The 19,564-nt window shown below is 40.8% G+C and overlaps 1 protein-coding gene across 1 annotated transcript in view; it reads right to left on the bottom strand.

Annotated features, from left to right (window-relative positions):
* Positions 1–19,564, bottom strand: part of FNDC3B (fibronectin type III domain containing 3B) — a 360,647-nt gene that overhangs the window by 13,629 nt on the left and 327,454 nt on the right. Inside the window, exons 24-25 of the mRNA XM_058187252.1 lie at positions 15,898–16,064; positions 11,751–11,878 (exon numbers count right to left, since the gene is read on the bottom strand). Coding sequence (XP_058043235.1) covers positions 11,751–11,878; positions 15,898–16,064 — 295 coding nt within the window. The remainder of the gene's footprint in view (positions 1–11,750; positions 11,879–15,897; positions 16,065–19,564) is intronic.

Raw genomic sequence — 19,564 nt, 5'->3', positions numbered from 1 at the left:
CAATTTCTGACCAAATATTTAATTAAAAGAGGAATGAGTTTTAGTTGGTTGGTACGAGAAGGAATCTTGGTGTACTGGCAGGAACAAAGACATAGATTAGATACAATAGAGAAGGCAGAATTATTTTATGAACAGTATATAGGATCCCAAGAAGAGGAGAGATTGAGAGAAGAAAGAGGGATTGGATACCTAGAGGAGAAAATGGAACAACCAACAGAGTTAACCAAAGAACAAGAAGAAAGAGCAATGAGAAAAGGAGCAAGAGCAAAAGAAGTGAAAGAGCAAAGGGAGAAAAGAATGACTAGATCCACTAAACAAATAAATAAGTAGGACATGGAAGAAGAAATAAAAATGATATCAATAAATATAAATGGACTAAATTTGTCAATAAAAAGAAGAATTTTTAATAAATTAGAGAAGTTAAAAATAGAGATTATATGCTTGCAAGAAGCAACATAAAAAGCAACATAAAAAGCTTTTGGAGCAGACAAAACCGGTGACATTATATACAACACTTGTTTGCCAAAGCAGAAGAGGAATAGCACTATACATCAAAAAGACAATTCAATCTAAACAAATATTTGAAGATGAGGAAGGAAGGGTATTAATGGTTGAAATAGTAATTAACACCCCCCCCAAAATATTGTTAGTAGCAGTATATGCTCCAAATGAGAATCAAGAATAATTTTATGTGAAACTACATAGAAAAATAATAGAATATGAATATGTATGTATAATAGGAGACTTTAATGTGATTGTAAATAAGGAGCTAGATTACAAATCCACAAAAACAAATAAGAAGTTAAGAAAGACGCTTCCTAGAACATTTTTTATAATGGCTGATAAATTAAATTTGCAGGATATTTGGAGAAGAAGATATCCGAAAGAAAAGCAGTATACATTTTACTCAAATAGACATATGTCATGGTCAAGAATAGATATAATGTGGATGTCAATAGAATTAATATCTAAAATACATAGACTGATATAGAAACAAGTACATGGGCAGACCACAACCCAATAACAATGACATGGAAGGGGCAGAGGAAAAGAATGAGATGGACATTGAATCAAAAATTATTAAACAAAAAGAATTTTCAACAGTATATCGAAAAAGAATTGACTTTTTTCTTTAAAGAAAATAGAAAATAGGATACGTCATTACAAAATGTCTTACAGAAAGAGGAAAAGACAGAACAATATCTAGAAAAAGTTGAAATACCTAAGATTTCAGAAAAATTTAAAAAAGCATTAGAAGAAAGAATATCAATGATGGAATTACTGGAGGGAATTAAAAGAATGGTAAAATACTAGGACCAGATCGATTACCAGCAGAGTTATACAAAATGTTACAAGATTTATTAAATAATGTAATGTTACAAGTATTTAATGACTTATTACTAGAAGCTAAGATTCCGGACTCGTGGATGGAGGTGTATATAACTCTGATACCAAAAGAAGAGTCTGACCTACAACAAATAAAAAAATATAGACCAATTTCTTTATTAAATGCAGATTATGGCTGAAAGATTGAAGAGATTATTAAATGAATTTATACATCCAGTTCAAAATGGTTTTTTACCTAAAAGGCAAATTAGAGACAATATGCGAATAATATTGAATACATTGGAATATTATGAAGCGCATTCAGAGAAGCAAATACCGTTGTTATTTTTAGATGCACAAAAAGCGATTGATAACGTGAATTTGCAATTTATGATAACAAAATGACAGAAAAAGTGGATATTAGAAAAGGAACTAGACAAGGATGTCCATTATCTCCGTTATTATTTATATGGACACTAGAGATTTTAAACAGAAAGCTAAGACAGGATAGGGAAATAAAAGGAATGAAAATCAAAAAAGAATATAAATTGCAAACATTTGTGGATGATTTAGTGTTTGTTATAGAAGATCCTATAGAAACAGGTTCAAAGCTACTTGAACAAATAGAGGAAAATGGAGAAGTAGTGGGACTGAAAATTAATGATAAGACAAACATTTTTAGTTAAAAACATGAGAGAAAAACAAACAAAAAAATGATGGCGAAACTAGGTATTCAAATAGTGAAGAAAGTGAAATACTTGGGTATCCAACTAACTTCAAGATGTGCAACTGTCACGGAAGATAATTACTATCAATTAAGAAATCAAATTGAAGTAGACTTGGAGAAATCTGCAATTATAGCTAATGGGAAGGATAGCATTAATTAAGACGAACATACTACTATGAATCTCATATCTTTTCCAAATGATATCAATAAAGCTTGAGAAAAAGTATTTTGAGACTTTGAATAGAACAATGTGGAAATTTTTATGGCAAGGGGAAAAAAGCAAGAATTAATATAAAAATGCTACAATACTCAAGAATTAGAGGCGGGTTTGGACTTCCAAATTGGGAACCATATTACCAAGCGGCAGCGTTAACCTGGATTAAAGAATGGATTCTATTGAGAAATACAAGATTATTGATTGTACTGATTTGGTATAATAATACACACACACACTAAAAAATTCAATTCAATTCAATTCATTCTATTCTATTGTAGTGTTATGGCAAGATTATTATTATTATTTGGGGGGGGGGGCAAAATTTTTATTTTCCATAATAATTCCCACAATTTGACCAGTGTACAATACAATCACTTATCCAACAATCAATCCTATACTCAAATTATACTCAATCAGGGCTGCTCGACCGCCACTCCCTCCCTTAATCCTTTCTTCCCTTCTCATCCTTCTTCAACTTTCCCCACCATCCTTCTCCTCGCTTTCCTACTTCCCCACCTCTTTCCCACTTCTCACTACCATCCTTTCTAACCCTCTATCTTCTCCTTCTTCTCCTCCTCCTATCCTTTCTTCTCCCTCCCTTCTTTCCTACCTACCCACCTGCCTACCTACTTTCTTCCTTCTTTACTCCTCTTTCCTTACCCTTTCCCTTCCGGAGTGGTTACCGAGCAGTCCCGACTTTACACCATTCCAACTTGTTTAATTCTACCATTATTCCTGTACAATGGCAACCAATCAATTTATAGTCTTCCCATTATGGCAAGATTATTGATTGCTCCTGTCTTGTAGGATTTTTTGGATGCAAATTTCACAGCACTGAAAAACCTGTAAATGTCTCCAGGTTTCTTGTAAACTGGCCTTAGTTACCACCAAACGCAACGGTTGTCCTAGGAAGCAGCCCAGGTCATTGGGAACAAGTTTTTCATTGATTGCTTTCATTTCTCCTCTTTCTGTGCTAGCACAAATTCAAGTCTACCGTCCTCTCTTGAAAACAAGGGTATAAATTCATGACAAAGGCACAAAAATGGAAGCAGCAGTCAACCAGTAGCAGATACAGCCGCATCCCCCGTGTTTGTAAGCTATCCTGTAGCATGTTCGGTCAATTACACAGAGGACATTGCTTGTAAACAAGGCAGAGTATTGAATTTTTTTTTCACGTCACTACAAAAAAGAAAAGAAAAGAAAAGAACACCATGTAATGTGTGATTGTTAGCTACATGGCTGCATGCTGCTGAATGTTTTCCCTTCTCATTGAAGCTCTATGGTGAAGATATAATATAAGCTCTAGTATGAAAGAGTACTATCATTTTGTATTGCTTTCTCTTAATATGAGGCACTTCACTGCTATTATGATCTGATTTAACAGCATGAGTTTCTTAATTAAGAGTCTAGCAAAACTATACTACTGTGCATACACAGATGTTTGTTCAGTTGTGTCTGAGAAACAACTCACACACTACTGTGCATGAAATCCAGCTTAGCGTGATCAAATAATAGCAACTTTGAAAAATGCTGAGTGATTGTTGTCCATTTGCTGTGCTATTTTAATCTTCAACACAGTTGTTCTCTCTCTCTCTCTCTCTCTCTCCCCCCCCTTACATGTTTTTCTCACTTTCAGATACCCACTGAATTTGTTTTTATTTTTCAAAACCTCTGATATCAGAAATTATTAAGACTGTTTGCATTCTTTAGATGATGATACTAGTAAACTATTCAGGAGCAAAACCAAAAGTGGCCCTGAAAAGCTTTAGAAGGATCTCTTTCAACAGTGTAGTCAAACATTGGCAAATAAGTGTATCACACTGGGATTGTAGCGAATAGCTAGCTGAGTTAAGCAAGTAGCAGTTGGGAATGCTATACTAGGGATCATTAGGAACTGGAGTAATAATAAGATAACCAATATTGTTAATGCCCTATGGAAAACTATGCAGAGTCCTGGTCACTGCATTTGGTCAAGGGCAAAACAGAGCTAGAAAAATTGCAGAAGTTACCAAAAGGATGAGGAAGACTTTTATGAGAAAAAGATATAACATTAGTCACTCAGGAGCTAACTGAGGGTTGACATACACTTATAACCCTTGACTTATGACTGCAGTGGAGCCTATCCATTACAGTTGCAAGTTGTGACAGTCATAAAGTGGGTCACCACCCGGGGTGAAATCTAATTTTCCCCCCTACCGGTTCTGTGGGCGTGGCTTAATTGGTGGGAGTGGCTTGGTGGTCAGGTGACTGAATGGGCATGATTAATAATAATAAATAATAAAAATAATTAAGTATACAAAACTTGGGAGGCATTGGTCTACCTTCTTTAAAAATAGAGGCCCCGGTCTACCAATTGCCTTTACTGAGAGGCACCAGTCTACCTTCTTTAAAAATAGAGGCACCAGTCTACTAGCTGCCTACAGCGCTGATCAGCTGTAGTGCGGCCCTTTGAAGTGCCGTGGCAGTCATTTAAGGCCGTTTGCAGCTATATCACCACCAAGCGCTTCAGGGACGGAGAAGAGGAACAGCGAGGCGTGGGGAGTGGGGGGGGGCAGGGATTTTTGCTACCGGTTCTCCGAACTACCTGCCCCCATCGCTACCGGATCGTCTGAACTGGGAGTATTTCACCCCTGGTCATCACATTCCGATTGTGTGCCCTTTTTAGCAGTGGTTGTTAAGTACATGCCACAGTTGTTAAGTCAACCAAGTTGAATTGTTCACTATGAATTGGTTTTGCTGAAAAACAGAAGGAAATGCCAGTTTTCAGCCAAAATGTCATCAAATGTGGTCATTTGACCATGGAACACTGCAAATGACTGTATATGTGGACTGACTGCTGATGGTACAAGTTTTAGTCATGTGACCATGGGGGTGAGGGTGGCCAGTGGCTGTCAGAACTTCAGAACCTGGTCATAAGTAGTTCTGGGGAGGTCCATTTTAACTTCCAATGGTCAGTCAGCGACTGTCGTAAGTTGAGGACTACCTGTAACTGAGGTACACAAAAATCACACAGGGCATGGGGAAAGCGGACAGGGGAAGTTTTTCTCCTTTTTGCCAAGAGCCTGGGGACTGGAATGGAATGAAGATGGCTGGAAAGAGATTTAGAGCAGACAAAATAAAGTACTCCTAACACATATGAGGCAGTGGTGGGATTCAATGTTTTTTACTACCAGTTCTGTGGGCGTGGCTTGGTGGGCCTGGTGTGGCTTGGTGGGCATGGCAGGGGAAGGATACTGTAAAATCTCCATTCCCACCCCTCTCCAGGGGAAGGATACTGCCAAATCTCCATTCCCTCCCCACTCCAGGGGGAAATTACTGCAAAATCCCCATTTCCTCCCAATCAGTTGGGACTCGGGAGGCAGAGAATAGATGGGGGCAAGGCCAATCAGAGATGATATTTACCGGTTCTCAGAACTACTCAAAATTTCTGCTACCGATTCTCCAGAACTGGTCAGAACCTGCTGAATACCACCATCTCTGATATGAGGGCAACTAGGTTGTATGGCTATCAAAGAAGGCTGAGAGCTGAAGAACAGGTTAACCAAGAGATTTGAAGACTCAGTTTTAACCTGGAGTTGAAGGCAGCACATCTTTACAACTCAGTGTTAACCTTGGAGTCTTAAATATGTGCAGGTGAATAACAGCTCAAGAGTGGCTGGTTTATGAGCACTCCAGAGTCACTTAGATTGGTGCTGTGAAAATCAAAATAATGGAATACTTTGTCCACTGCTTATCCTGATTCAACCACACTGCTCTTACATTAGATAACACTACATAACTTTGTCCAAGTTTAGGGGGAGGGAACAAGGTTGGTAATGACAGCATTAAAAGCAGTAAAGAGGATCAAACCCAAACTGCAATAAAAAAGCACCAACATTAAATCTGTTTATGTCTGTATGTCTCGGTTTGATGGAAATCCATTTGTGGTTTAATAACACTAAATGGAATTCGAGCCAGAGCACTTGATGGTTTTCAGCCATCCTACCGTTATTACAGAAACCAAAGTCTATATGCACCGCTTGAAAACTGAAATGTGTCTCAAACTACTAAGTTTCCTTTCCCTCTTTTCTCCACTCACTTCCTGTTACGCAATTGAGCAATTTTGGAAAGAGCATATCCATTTTTACTTTCTGCACACTACAAAATTTATTCCTGGCACTTCATAAGTGATATAACTTCAGAGTTTAGAGAGCATGAGTGGTAACTACAACAGACAGACAGACAAAGAATTTTTTTTTGGTTTGGCCATTGACCAATAAAAAGGACATTCAACAGCATAAAACTATTCCCTAACAACAAGGACTATTGGAAACCATTTGGAAACCTACACGACACAGGTAGTCCTTGACTTACGACCACAATGGCGTCCAAAATTTTCTGCTGTTAAGCTATTAAGTGAGCTTTGCCCTATTTTACGACCTTTCTTGCCACCGTTGTTAAGAGAATCACCAGAGTTGTTTAAAATAGTAACACAGGTGTTAAGGGAATCTGGCTTTCCCATTGATTTTGTTTGTCTAAAAGGTTGCAAAAGGTGACCACATGATCCCGGGGACTCTGCAACTGTCATAAATCTGAGTCAATTGCCAAGCCTCTGAATTTTGATCACATGACCATGGGGACGCTGCAATGGTTGTGTGAAAACCAGTCATAAATCACATTTTTCAAGGCCGTAGCTTTGAATGGTCATTAAATGAACTCTTGTAAGTCAAGGGGCCTCCCTTGTATGTAAATTTGGAGGTCAGGAAGTGGGTGTCTCTTTAAAAAGCAACAGTATTGTGTGCTTTAATATTTATGAAAGGTTAAAAACAGGGAAATTCTGTCTTGTTCCTATAGCCTGTTGCAGGCATCACTTCATTGCATAGGATAGAAGTGATCTTGGTACCAAAGACAGACTAAACGTAGTTCAACAATAAAAGGTAAAGGTTCCCCTTGCACATATGTGCTAGTCATTCCCAAATATAGGGGGCGGTGCTCATCGCCGTTTCAAAGCCGAAAAGTCAGCGCTGTCAAATGCCAATTGCGCATGAAACGCTGTTACCTTCCTACCATAGGTGGTCCCTATTTTTCTACTTGCATTTTTTACGTGCTTTCGAACTGCTAGGTTGGCAGAAGCTGGGACAAGTAACAGGAGCTCACCCCATTACACGGCACTAGGGATTCGAACCGTTGAACTGCCGACCTTTCAATTGACAAGCTCAGCATCTTAGCCACTGAGCCACCACATCCCCTATTTCAACAATACCAGATGCTAAAAAAAGGTTCTGCATGTAGCAATAGCAATACACTTAGACGCTTTACAGTGCTTTATAGCCCACCCTAAATGGTTTACAGAGTCAGCATATGGCCCCCAAAAATCTGGGTCCTCATTTTACTGACCTCTTAGAAGGATGGAAAGCTGTGTCAACTCTGAGCCTGGTGAGATATGAACTGCCAAACTGCAGGCAGTCAGCAGAAGTAGCCTGCAGTACTGCATTCTATCCACTGTGCCACCGGGGCCTCTGGTGGCTCAGACTGCTAAGACAGTCTGTTATTAACACAGCTGCTTGCAATTACTGCAAGTTCAAGTCCCACCAGGCCCAAGGTTGACTCAGCCTTCCATCTTTTATGAGGTAGGTAAAATGAGGACCCAGATTGTTGGGGGCAATAAGTTGACTTTATTTATTTATTTATTTATTTATTAATCATATTTATATACCGCCCTATCTCCCGAAGGACTCAGGGCGGTTTACAGGCACTTAAAAAACACATAAACACATAAATACAATATAAAAACAATTAAAAAACTTATTCTATAAGCCCGTTATTAAAATATAAAACAAAAACCCAATTAAAACCATAAATTTAAAATCTAGCCCAGTCCTGCACAATTAAATAGGTATGTTTTAAGCCCGCGGCGGAAGGTCCGAAGGTCCGAAAGCTGACGAAGTCCGGGGGGTAGTTCGTTCCAGAGGTGGGAGCCCCACAGAGAAGGCCCTTCCTGGGCGCCGCCAGACGACATTGCCTCGCTGACGGCACCCTGAGGAGACCCTCTATGAGAGCGCACGGTCGGTGAGAGGTATTCGGTAGCAGTAGGCGGTCCCGTAAATAACCCGCCCAATGCCATGGGCGCTTTAAAGGTGGTCACCAAAACCTTGAAGCGCACCCGAAGGCCACAGGTAGCCAGTGCAGTCTGCGCAGGATGGTGTCATGCGGGAGCCACGAGGGCTCCATCTATCACCCGCAGCCGCATTCTGGACTAACTGCAGCCTCCGGATGCCCTTCAAGGAGCCCCATGTAGAGAGCATTGCAGTAATCCAGGCGAGACGTCACGAGTGCGTGGGTGACCGTGCATAGGGCATCCCGTCCAGAAAGGCGCAACTGGCGTACCAGGCGAACCTGGTAGAACGCTCTCCTGGAGACGGCCACAAATGATCTTCTAGAGACAGCCGCTCATCCAGGAGGACGCCTGTTGCGAACCCTCTCCATCGGGGCCACTGACTCGCCACCGATGGTCAGCCGCGGATTTAGCTGACTGTACCGGGATGCCGCATCCACAGCCACTCTGTCTTGGCGGGATTGAGCTTGAGCCTGTTTCTCCCCATCCAGACCCGCACGGCCTCCAGACACCGGGACAGCACTGATAGCTTCGCTGGGGTGGTCCGTGTAGAAAAGTACAGCTGGGTGTCATCCGCATACAGCTGGTACTTCACACCGAAACCACTGATGATCTCACCCAGCGGCTTCATGTAGATAAAGAACAGTAGGCGAGAGGATCGACCCCGCGGCACCCCACAAGTGAGGCGCCCGGGCCGACCTCTGCCCCCTGTCAACACCGACTGCGACCGGTCGGAGAGATAGGAGGAGAACCACCGATAAACGGTGCCTCCCACTCCCAATCCCTCCAACCGGCGCAGCAGGATACCATGGTCGATGGTATCGAAAGCCGCTGAGAGGTCTAATAGGACCAGGGCAGAGGAACAACCCCTATCCCTGGCCCTCCAGAGATCATCCACCAACGCGACCAAAGCCGTCTCCGTGCTGTAACCGGGCCGGAAACCGGACTGGAACGGGTCTAGATAGACAGTTTCATCCAGGTGTAAGGGAAACTGATATGCCACCATACTCTCTACAACCTTCGCCGCGAAGCGAAGGTTGGAGACCGGACGATAATTACCTAAAACAGCCGGGTCCAGGGAAGGCTTCTTAAGGAGGGGCCTCACCACCGCCTCTTTCAAGGCGGCCGGGAAGACGCCCTCCACCAAAGAAGCGATCGTAATCGCCTGGAGCCAGCCTCGTGTCACCTCCCGAGTGGCCAGCACCAGCCAGGAGGGGCACGGGTCCAGTAAACACGTGGTGGCATTCAGCCTACCCAACAACCTGTCCATGTCCTCGGGAGCCACAGGGTCAAACTCATCCCAAACAATATCGCCAAGACCACCCTCGAGCATCTCACCCGCATCACCGCAATCTTGGTCCAGACCATCCCGGTTGAACGATTTTATCGATAGATAACCGTTAAACTCTCAGCACGCCCCTGCAACGGGTCATCCCGCTCCCCCTGGTGTAGGAGGGAGCGAGTCACCCGGAACAGGGCGGCTGGGCGGTTATCTGCCGATGCAATGAGGGAGGAGGCGTAGCTACGCCTCGCTTCCCTCAATGCCAGTCCTAGTATAGGACTTCACTAGTGTCCGATCAGCTTCCGAACGGCTAGACCTCCAGGAACTCTCTAGGCGTCTTCTCCGGCGCTTCATATAATATACAAATGGATGAAGACTATTGCTTAACATAGTGTAAGCCCCCCTGAGTCTTCGGAGAAGGGCGGGGTATAAATGCAAATAAAAAAAAATGTAGCTAAAGATTACTGCTTTTCTAGAACTAGAACTAGAATAGAACTCCTTTCAGGCATCAAACAGGAATATGTCAATGTCTTCTGAAGAAAAATTGGATGCAACCAAGTAAGCAACCATAGTCCTTGACTGACAACAGTTCATTTAGTGACAATTCAAAGTTACAACAGCACTGAAAATTGTGATTTATGATCATTTTTCACAGTTACGATCTTCGCAGCATCCCGTGATCCTGTGACCAAAATTCAGATGCTTGGCAACTGGTTCATATTTATGACCGTTGCTGTCTCCCAAGATCATGTGATCACCTTTTGTGACATTCTCACAGGCAAAGTCAACGAGGAAGCCACTCGATTCACTTAAGAACCGAGTTACTAGCTTATCAACTGCAGTGATTCACTTAACATCGGTGGCAAGATAGGTCGTAAATTGGGACAAAGCATCAAGAGGCTTAGCTAAAATACATAAACCTTTTTTCCCCTCAGAAATTTGCTTAGCAGAATGGAGACGTATGTTTAAATCAATAGAGAGAGAAACATATGTAATTGTGGCTAGATAAACTCAGCCTCTCTTGCTTTACTTCCAACTTTTAAAAATTTGCATAAAATTGATGCGAATCCGGAGCCACTATGAGACCATGCTGTGCTGCTGAGGTGATATTGGCATCATTTCCATGGTGATAATAGAAAAGAACCAGCTTGAAGATGATCCGGTAGACTGAAATCTCAAAATGACTCAGAAAAAAAGTCAGACAAGGCAATTTTCTCCATCAAGTCTACAATGTTCGTCATCTCGATTATTTTTGTTATGAAATACTAATATAATGGCAGATAGAATTTTTAGGTAGATATATTTCTCTCAATGAGTGAATAGAGTTTTCTCCTCTGGAAAAGCAAAATATTCCGCAAGATAACAAAAGCCAGTAAAGTTACGTGCATATAGGATAATTTTATAAGTAAATTGCTGGAAGAAGATTGCAGCTGCTTTTTTTACATAATTATTATGTATAAAACATTATTTATTTATTATACAAATAAATATATATATTTTTCTTAGATGTTCAGTCTGATTACCTTGGGGTATTTTTCCTCATTATTTCATATACTGCATTTCTCTCTCTCTCTCTCTCTCTCTCTCTCTCTCTCTCTCTCCTCCCTCCCTCTCTTTTATATTTTCCCCTTTATTTCATTTTTTGTTTCTTTTATTCATCATTTCCACAATCCTGTTTTTCACACTTCTACCTCAGGAACATGTAACATTACCTCAGACAGATGCAGTGGCCAACCTAAGGGATTTTCTTGGACTCACAGCTCCTGCTCAAATAAAAAGGTGGCAGCCATGGCTAGAAAAGCCTTTGTGCAACTCCATTTTGCACACCATGGCAATTCGCTCTCTATGGGGGCTACCCTTTAAAAGCACCCAGAACCTTCAGCTGGTGTAGGATGTAGTCACACAAGCTGTATTGGGAGCCCAATAGGATACATGTAACAGCTCTGCAAAGTACATTGAGTGATAGTTTGCTTCCAGGTCCAATTCTAGATGTTGGTTGGGTGTTGGAAATTAGATCAAAATAAATCCGCTTTTTCTTCCCATCATCTATAAACACTTTGTAAGACTATGAAAGGTTGTTGTATCTACTTTGGGTTCTCCTTACCTGTTTGTACTCAGACTCTCTGCCAACTAGGACCTGCAGAATGTAGTTCACAGGGTCTCCCTTCATTGGGGGTGCAGTTTCCCAAGCAATTTCACAGGTGTTTCCTTCTAACTGTCTCACTCGAGGTGCTATTTAAAAAAAAAAAAAGGTTACCACGTATTAATTGGCATGTGCAGAAGGAACCCACACTTCTGATTTTTCTTCTTTCAAATACTGACCTTTATTCATTTAAAAAAATTAAAATAATTAAAACAAAAACAAAAATTCAGAATTCTCTCTGGGAATGTTATCACTGACAGATAAGGTGCAGTTAATGTGATGGAAACCAATCTTTCCAAACCCGAGGAATCAATAGAATGTATGCATTGCTTTCATAATCTGGGAAACAATATTGAAAATAAAAAGTGCACCGTGAAAATCATTTAGCTTTTCAAGCTGTGTTTCTCGAGGACATGAATATTTGCAGATGAGGATAAAAAAAAAATTCCCGAGACACCAGAAATGTATTTTTTTTTAAATTTTATAATCAAAACTTTTCATTTTAATTGCCTTTTTAGATTTCTTTAGCTACCTTGAGTAAGTACTAGACTAGAAAGGCAGGGGATGAAAAAACGAATGCTTTGCTGAAATCAAGATATATTACATCTGTAACATTCTCATGATCTATCAAAGCTATCGGGTCAAAAATACGGAATAAGTTAAGTCTGCTATGACTTGTTCTTATTATTATTCTTCACCATTGACTTTGTTCATGAGAAGCTTGCAGGGAGAACGTCAACAGAAAAGAAAGCAGAGGGGGAGGTCAGGAATTGATGAGAATTATAGGAGTATAATTGAGTTAGGAGGGAATTTTTTTTAGCATATGTTTGTTTAATTTTTAACTATACCTTGTGTTTGTTCCGGGAAGTCAGGGGCGGGGGGGAGGAGAGAGGGGGTTTTGTGAAGGGTGGGGAGAGAGGGGAGGAAGGGAGGGGGGAAAGGGGGAAAAAAGTTTTGTAAAACTTTTTCAATAAAAAAAAGAAAGAAAGAAAAGAAAGCAGGGAGTTGCGAGTCCAGGGCCACCAGGCAAGTGAGTGAAGGAGCGAAGAGGCGCAGATCAGGAATGTTACATGGAAGACTGTAAGAGGTGCTGTTGCGTGTGCGCGCCAAAGGTACTGTACAGGTAGGGGAAGGCATGTGAGTGGGCAGAATAGTCGGGGCAACCAGCAGTGGTGGGTTCCAAATTTTTTTACTACTGGTTCTGTGGGTGTGGCTTGGTGGGCGTGGCATGGCTTGGTGGGTGTGGCAGGGGAAGGATACTGTAAAATCTCCATTCCCACCCCACTCCAGAGGAAAGATACTGCAAAATCTCCATTCCCTCCCCAATCCAGGGATGGTTACTGCAAAATCCCCATTTTTCCCCGATAAACTGGGACTTGGGAGGCAGAGAATAGATGGGAGTGGAGCCAGTCAAAATTTTTGCTACCAGTTTTCTGAACTACTCAAAATTTCCACTACTGCTTCTCCAGAACTGGTCAGAACCTGCTGAAACCCACTTCTGGCAACCAGGGATGTCTGAGAGGTGCTGTGCTACTTGGGTAGGGTGTGCAGGGGGCCGCAGGTCAACAAGGTTGCCCAGGGGTCAAGTGGGTGTCTAAGAGGTACTGTGCTGGTCAAGTAGGGTGTATGGGGTGGTATAGGTTATGAATGCATGAGGGTTGCAGGAATATGCGAGAGGCACTGTACTGGTTGGGCACAGCACATGAGTTGGTGGGAAGGGTACACTGCAGGTCAGGAAAGATACACTGCAGGTCAGGAAAGATGCACAGGAGAGTGTAGGTCAGGGAGGATGCATAGGAGTACCTAAGAGGTGTCGCATGGGAGAAGCACAGGTTGGAAAAAGGTCATGGGATGCGCAAGAGGTGCTGCAAGACTCAGGGAAGACATGTGGAGGAGAGATGTTCATCAGGGAAGATGCATGGGGATGCCAAGAGATGCAGTGTGGGTTGGGGATGTGGCATGGAAGGCAGGTGAGGGGGCAGCATTGTGTACCTGAGTTCCTTCCCTCCTGTTCCTCCCTTTCTCTCCCTTGCCCTTCTCCTTTTCCCTCCCTTTCTAACAGGTAGTAAGTAGCTACTTTTGAATGGGGGGGAGAGCGACGGATTGTAAGATTGGCTGGGAAACTGTCAAAGAATGTTGAAAGTGAAGATCAAGTGATTGCAGAAGCAACCCAGCAGTACAGCAGCAGCCAGTAGCACTGAAGCAGCCACAACGTTCCCAATTTTCATTCCCTCGGGAATCATTGCTCCTGAATTTTGGACAGATTCTATAAATTAGCCCATTTGAGGTATTGGCCCCAAAATTGTTGCTCTATGATGCACAGTTTTGCCAAGTTAAAGATTATGTTAAGAGCAGTGGTGGGATTCAAGTAATTTTACAACCGGTTCTCTGCCCTAATGATTTCTTCTAACAACCAGTTTGCCAAACTGCTCAGAAAGTTAACAACCGGTTCTCCTGATGTGGTGTGAACTGGCTGAATCCCACCACTGGTTAAGAGTTTTATTAGTCTATAAATAAGGCAAATAAGAGAAGGGGGAAAAGCATACATAGTGATGGCCCCAAAAGAAATGTGCATGACTGGAATGGTAAGGAGTTATGGAAATAGAAATAGAAACATGAGTTTGAAGTACATAGAAGAAAAAGTAATGTATTATTCAATTTAACTATCAACCATCTCACTCTGTTGCTATTTTCCTGTTAGAAAAGTGAAAAACAATAGAGAAACAACTAGGCAAACAACAGAGAATCAAACTGCAAAGAAGAAAAACATGTTGATTGTTGAAGAATTCAGTTTTCCTTGCATTATCAACCAGATAACAGTTGGTTAAACATATGATATTTGGATGGATTTATTGCTCCACCAGGTGGCAAAAAAGTGTTTTTATACAAGAGACAAACAAGGGTCAATTTTTTGAAGAGTATCTATTTGAGACAGCCCCTGCCTAACACCCTTGGGGGGAAAAGTCATCTTCCATCGGTCAAAATCCATCATATGACATTTATTAGCTAAAAGAATCTCATTTGTCAAAAATATACAAAGCTTTCAGCAATAGTCAACTATAGTCAAGCATCCGTTGCCACAATCAATGTTAATTTATCTGTAGGAGGTTTCAAATGGGAAATGAGCAAAAAAGATTCAAATTCAATATTGAGGTGGAATTCATAATCTAGAAAAATAGTATAAAACACACCAACACACCAACTGAACCAAAAGTCTAATGGTTGTTAAGTGCGAGGACCTGTCACTTTTTTCAGTCTAGTTGTAACTTTGAACCATTGCTGAATGAATGATTATGGGATTGGAGGCTAACATATATAAAGAACAATTGCTGGAATTGGGTATGTCTAGTTTAATAAAAAGAAGGGCTAGGGGAGACATGTTAGCATGTCCAATATCTCAGGGGCTGCCACAAAGAAGAGGGAGTCAAGCTATTCTCCAAAGCACCTGAGGGCAGGACAAGAAGCAATGGGTGGAAAATAATCAAGGAGAGAAGAAATTTCCCGATAGTTAGAACAATTAATCAACTTGCCTCTAGAAGTTACTCTATGAGTGCTCCAACACTGGAGGTTTTTAAAAAGAGATTGCACAACGATTTGCTTGAAATGGTATAGGGTTACCTGCCTGAGCAGGCGGTTAGACTAGAAGACCTCCAAGGTCCCTTCCAACTCAGTTATTCTAGTCTAAATGTACACCAAAATGGTTGTAATTTGAGTACTATATGTTGTGATAGGAGGAGAAGTGCAGGGGTGAAATACATCAGGTTCTCACAGGTTCTGAAGAACCGGTAGCAGAAATTTTGAGTAGTTTGGAGAATTGGCAAATACCACCTCTGGCTGGCCCCAGAGTTGGGTGGGAATGGAGATTTTGCAATATCCTTCCCCCAGGAGTGGGAGGGAATGGAAATTCTGCAGTATCCTTTTCCTGCAATGCCCACCAAACTACGCCTACCAAGCCACACCACACCCACCAAGCCACACCTATGGAACCATTAGTAAAAAAATGTAAATTTCACCACTGGAAAAGTGCAAATGGGTTTTAGATCCATTAAACGCTTCCTCCCCACCTCCCGCCCAACCCCACCAAAATCAAAAGACGTATCTTACTTACCTTTAATGACAGGGGGGATAGATTTAGTTGTGCTGAAGCTAAAGACTTCTGAGAAAGGCCCTTCCCCAGCACCATTTACAGCTTGTATTCTAAAAGCATAGCTGGTATATTCCATCAGCCGTTGTACCTTGTAAGTATGACTAGGCCCCCTATAGATTGAAGTAAACCTAAAAAAAGAGAGAGAAATACAAATTTGTTGTTATTTGTTTACAGTGTTTTCATTGATAGGTTGTCTGTGACTCACCCCACCAAAAAAGGTTTATGTTGTTTAATCTAATATCAACGTAATGATATCTCAATCTATATGGGCTCAGGTGTAAGTTCTCGAGATGGAATTATTGCATAGTATTTGTATCCTTTTGACCAAATACAAGACCCCAGACCCTCAGTGATTTGCATATATACATATATATATATCAGCCCCATAAACTATAAAATGTTAGAATTTTCCTCTAAATCTTAACAAAATACAGGTAGCACTCGACCACAATTGAGCCCAACGTTTTGATTTTACGACGCAGTTAAGTTAGTAACATGGTTGTTAAGTAAATCTGGCTTTCTTATTGGCTTTGCTTGTCAGGAGGTCAACGTAAGAGATGATCACATGACCCTGGGACACTGCAACCCTCCTAAATATACATCAATTCCCATGCATTTGAATTTTGATCACCTGACCTTTGATCACTTACGACCGTTCAAAGTTCGCAATGGTGTGGGGTTTTTTTGCTAAAACCTGTAAATGTCAACAATTGTGGATATGTGACTCTGGCACATGGGTGGACTTCAAAATTTTAGCAAGGGTTCTCCGAGGGTTCTCCAGTTGCTGGGTGGGTTTGGCCAAGTCGGCCTCCTGCACCATAGCTGGTGGGGCGGTTTTGCCCTCCCCAGGCTCCAGAGGCTTTTCTCAAGCCTCCAGGAGGGCAGAAATGGCTTCCCCAGCCTCTGGAGGCCCTCTGGAGGCCTGTTTCTGGCCTTCCCAAACTTCTAATAGGCTCGTTTTTCACCCTCCCCAAGCCTCCGTGTGCGCCCTGTACTTACCTGCATCTAAAACTGGCCGCGTGGGACTCCTTGGAGGGATGGGGCATGGTGCGATTTGGGGGTTCTCTGAACTGTACAGAATCTTAGCTAGAGGTTTTCCCGAACCCCCAGCAGCCCACCCCTGCTGTGGCACGCTGCAAACAGTCATGAATATAGGCCAATTGTCAAGCACTCCAATGCAGTCCCATATCTGTGGGAGGGGGCAGTGGTCAGAACTTCAAAACTGGATCATAAATACCTTTCGGGTGTGTGTGCACCATCCATTTTATCTACTTTATTTTAAAAATGATTTGAGCCATGCGTAAAACGATTTCGCCCTTATTTTGTTGCAGTTGATTTCATGTGGCATAGTTTCTATTCCAGTTGGCTTTATTTTTGATCTTATTAGATGTTGTCCTTATTGCTACTATTTGGCTTTGTGTTAATGTTAAATTGGTTTGCATTTTATGCAGAATTTTAGCTTTTGGCTCTGGAAGATCAAATACATAAATAAATGGAATTGGTCTCATGCACACAGCCATGAACCAGGAGAGTACAAGGTTCAAAATGTATTGGAACTGAATGATTTCTCCCTCTCCTAATCAGATCATTTCCTACCATTTTTTGAATGCTAGTCAGTGTCTGGACTTGGCAGTCTTTGCTGCAAGGGGAGCCAGTGAATTGAATTTTCGGTATTTCTAATTAGCAGCAGCAGGAGCATAACACCATGCAGTCAATGAATACTAATGTTTCTCAGAATAAATCTGGAATTATTATTATTATTATTTAATCTGGCACCAAGGAAGGCTACATGGGTAATGAAGGTTACAATATATATTTTTTTTTGCAGCAAAAGTTGGCAAAACAGTGAAGTGGTAATAATTAGGGATGGAGATTTTAAGGAATTTAGAAAGCTATAGTATTAGAGATTGATGTGCAGATGTGATCTTTTTAAAAATAATAATAATAGATTTTTGATGTTATACTGTACATGCTGATGGCAGCAAGATTACTTTATGCACAAAAATAGAAGGACACAATGGACAAATGGCTGCAAAAGTTAATGCAGTTAACACAATTTAGAAGGAGTAAACAACACCATTAATTTTATTTCTACTTGGAAACTGCTTTTGGACTTAGTGCTTGAGGTAGGGAAAAAGATGAAACTTTGATTTTGGGTCTTACTGATTAGATAAGTTTGGTGTTATCGAAATGGCTAGTATATACTGTTATATAAAAGTAAAAAGCTGAGGTTTCATGTTATTATCTTATTCTACTGTACCAAAAGGAATGGTACAGTAGAATAAGAGCTGAAGAAGCTTCTTGGACGAGAAGTGAAACGTCTTCCAAGAAAAACCAGAAACCAGTTGCCTCTTGAAAAAAAAAGCATATTTGGGACAACCAAGACCTGGATGACTGAGAATCTCCATATACCAAAAGAAATCAGAAGTCAATGCTCCTTTTTTTTTTCTTTTCCCACCTCTACCCTCTACTTTTCTCCTTTTCACCTCTCCTCCCCTATTCTACCTTCATATTTCTTTACTTTTTTGTATTTGATGCTTTGTAAAAATCAATAAAATGTTGAACCATGATGTGCAGATGTGATAAGATGGTGGAGAGAAAGAAGAGAGGATTAAGAGTTGTGTTTGTTGGGAAACCTTGTGGCAAGAACCAGGAGAATGTAGTGTAGTGGTGCTGTGCAGAGAATGGTGAGTGTGGCGGTTTTAAACCAGCACAATTTGATATTGGCGCAGAGTTTTCCTGGACTTGAGTAATTATCTGGAGTCCAGTTGGTGGAGACTTCAACCTACTGTCACTGAGGCTGGGTTGGGAAGAAGTCACAATGATTTCTTTCTTTCTTTCTTTCTTTTTTTTAAAAAGAAAAAAATAATGAAAAAATAAAAAAAAATATATTTCAGATAATGAGATAAAAACAAACAGAAACTAATCATTAACACAGAAGAAAGAAAAAGGTAAACGATGAAAAAAAAGGAAAGCTCAAATTGCAAAAAGCAAAGAAATGACTTCCAACTTTCCTCTTGCAAACAGCAATGGGATTATCATTTAAAAGCGAAATCAGTAGAGGAAAGTTCTCATTGTTTGATTTTTTTTTCCATTTTGCTTTGTTTGACCTTATCTAAATATTTCTTTAAAATATGGGTGCTGTGAACAGTCTTATCCTTGATCTTAAATGGGAATACATACTAACAATGTATCTTGGAAGATACATTGTTAGTATTTATTGGTAGTGCTAGTAAACACTGCAAAGCACTAAGATAAAATCCTATCTTACAAGCATTAATAAATAAAAATGAGATGCTTTTATTCAACCATGTGTACCAAAAAGAAAATAAAAATATTATTCTGCACAGAAATCTAGGAACTAGAAAAATGTGCAGTCTGGATTTGTTGCTGATGTTCAAGATGACAAATGTTCTGAGCTATATTTTGGGATTTAAGGTATGTTTGCTGTTCTTTAAACAGTGGACAATTTGCTTTTTTTTATTGTGACATTTTAATTTTAATTATTTTAAATTGTTGCACTGCATCTCTATTTGGGAATCTTCAATGTAAAAAAGAATAGAAATTATACCTATGTGCACAAATGCTGCTGATACTGTAATAGATAGATTCTGTCATCTTTGTCACA

This window comes from Ahaetulla prasina, chromosome 6 (assembly GCF_028640845.1).
Source record: "Ahaetulla prasina isolate Xishuangbanna chromosome 6, ASM2864084v1, whole genome shotgun sequence".
Taxonomy (NCBI): domain Eukaryota; kingdom Metazoa; phylum Chordata; class Lepidosauria; order Squamata; family Colubridae; genus Ahaetulla; species Ahaetulla prasina.
Note: the sequence above shows the minus strand (reverse complement) of the source record. Positions and strands in the feature narration are given on the sequence as shown.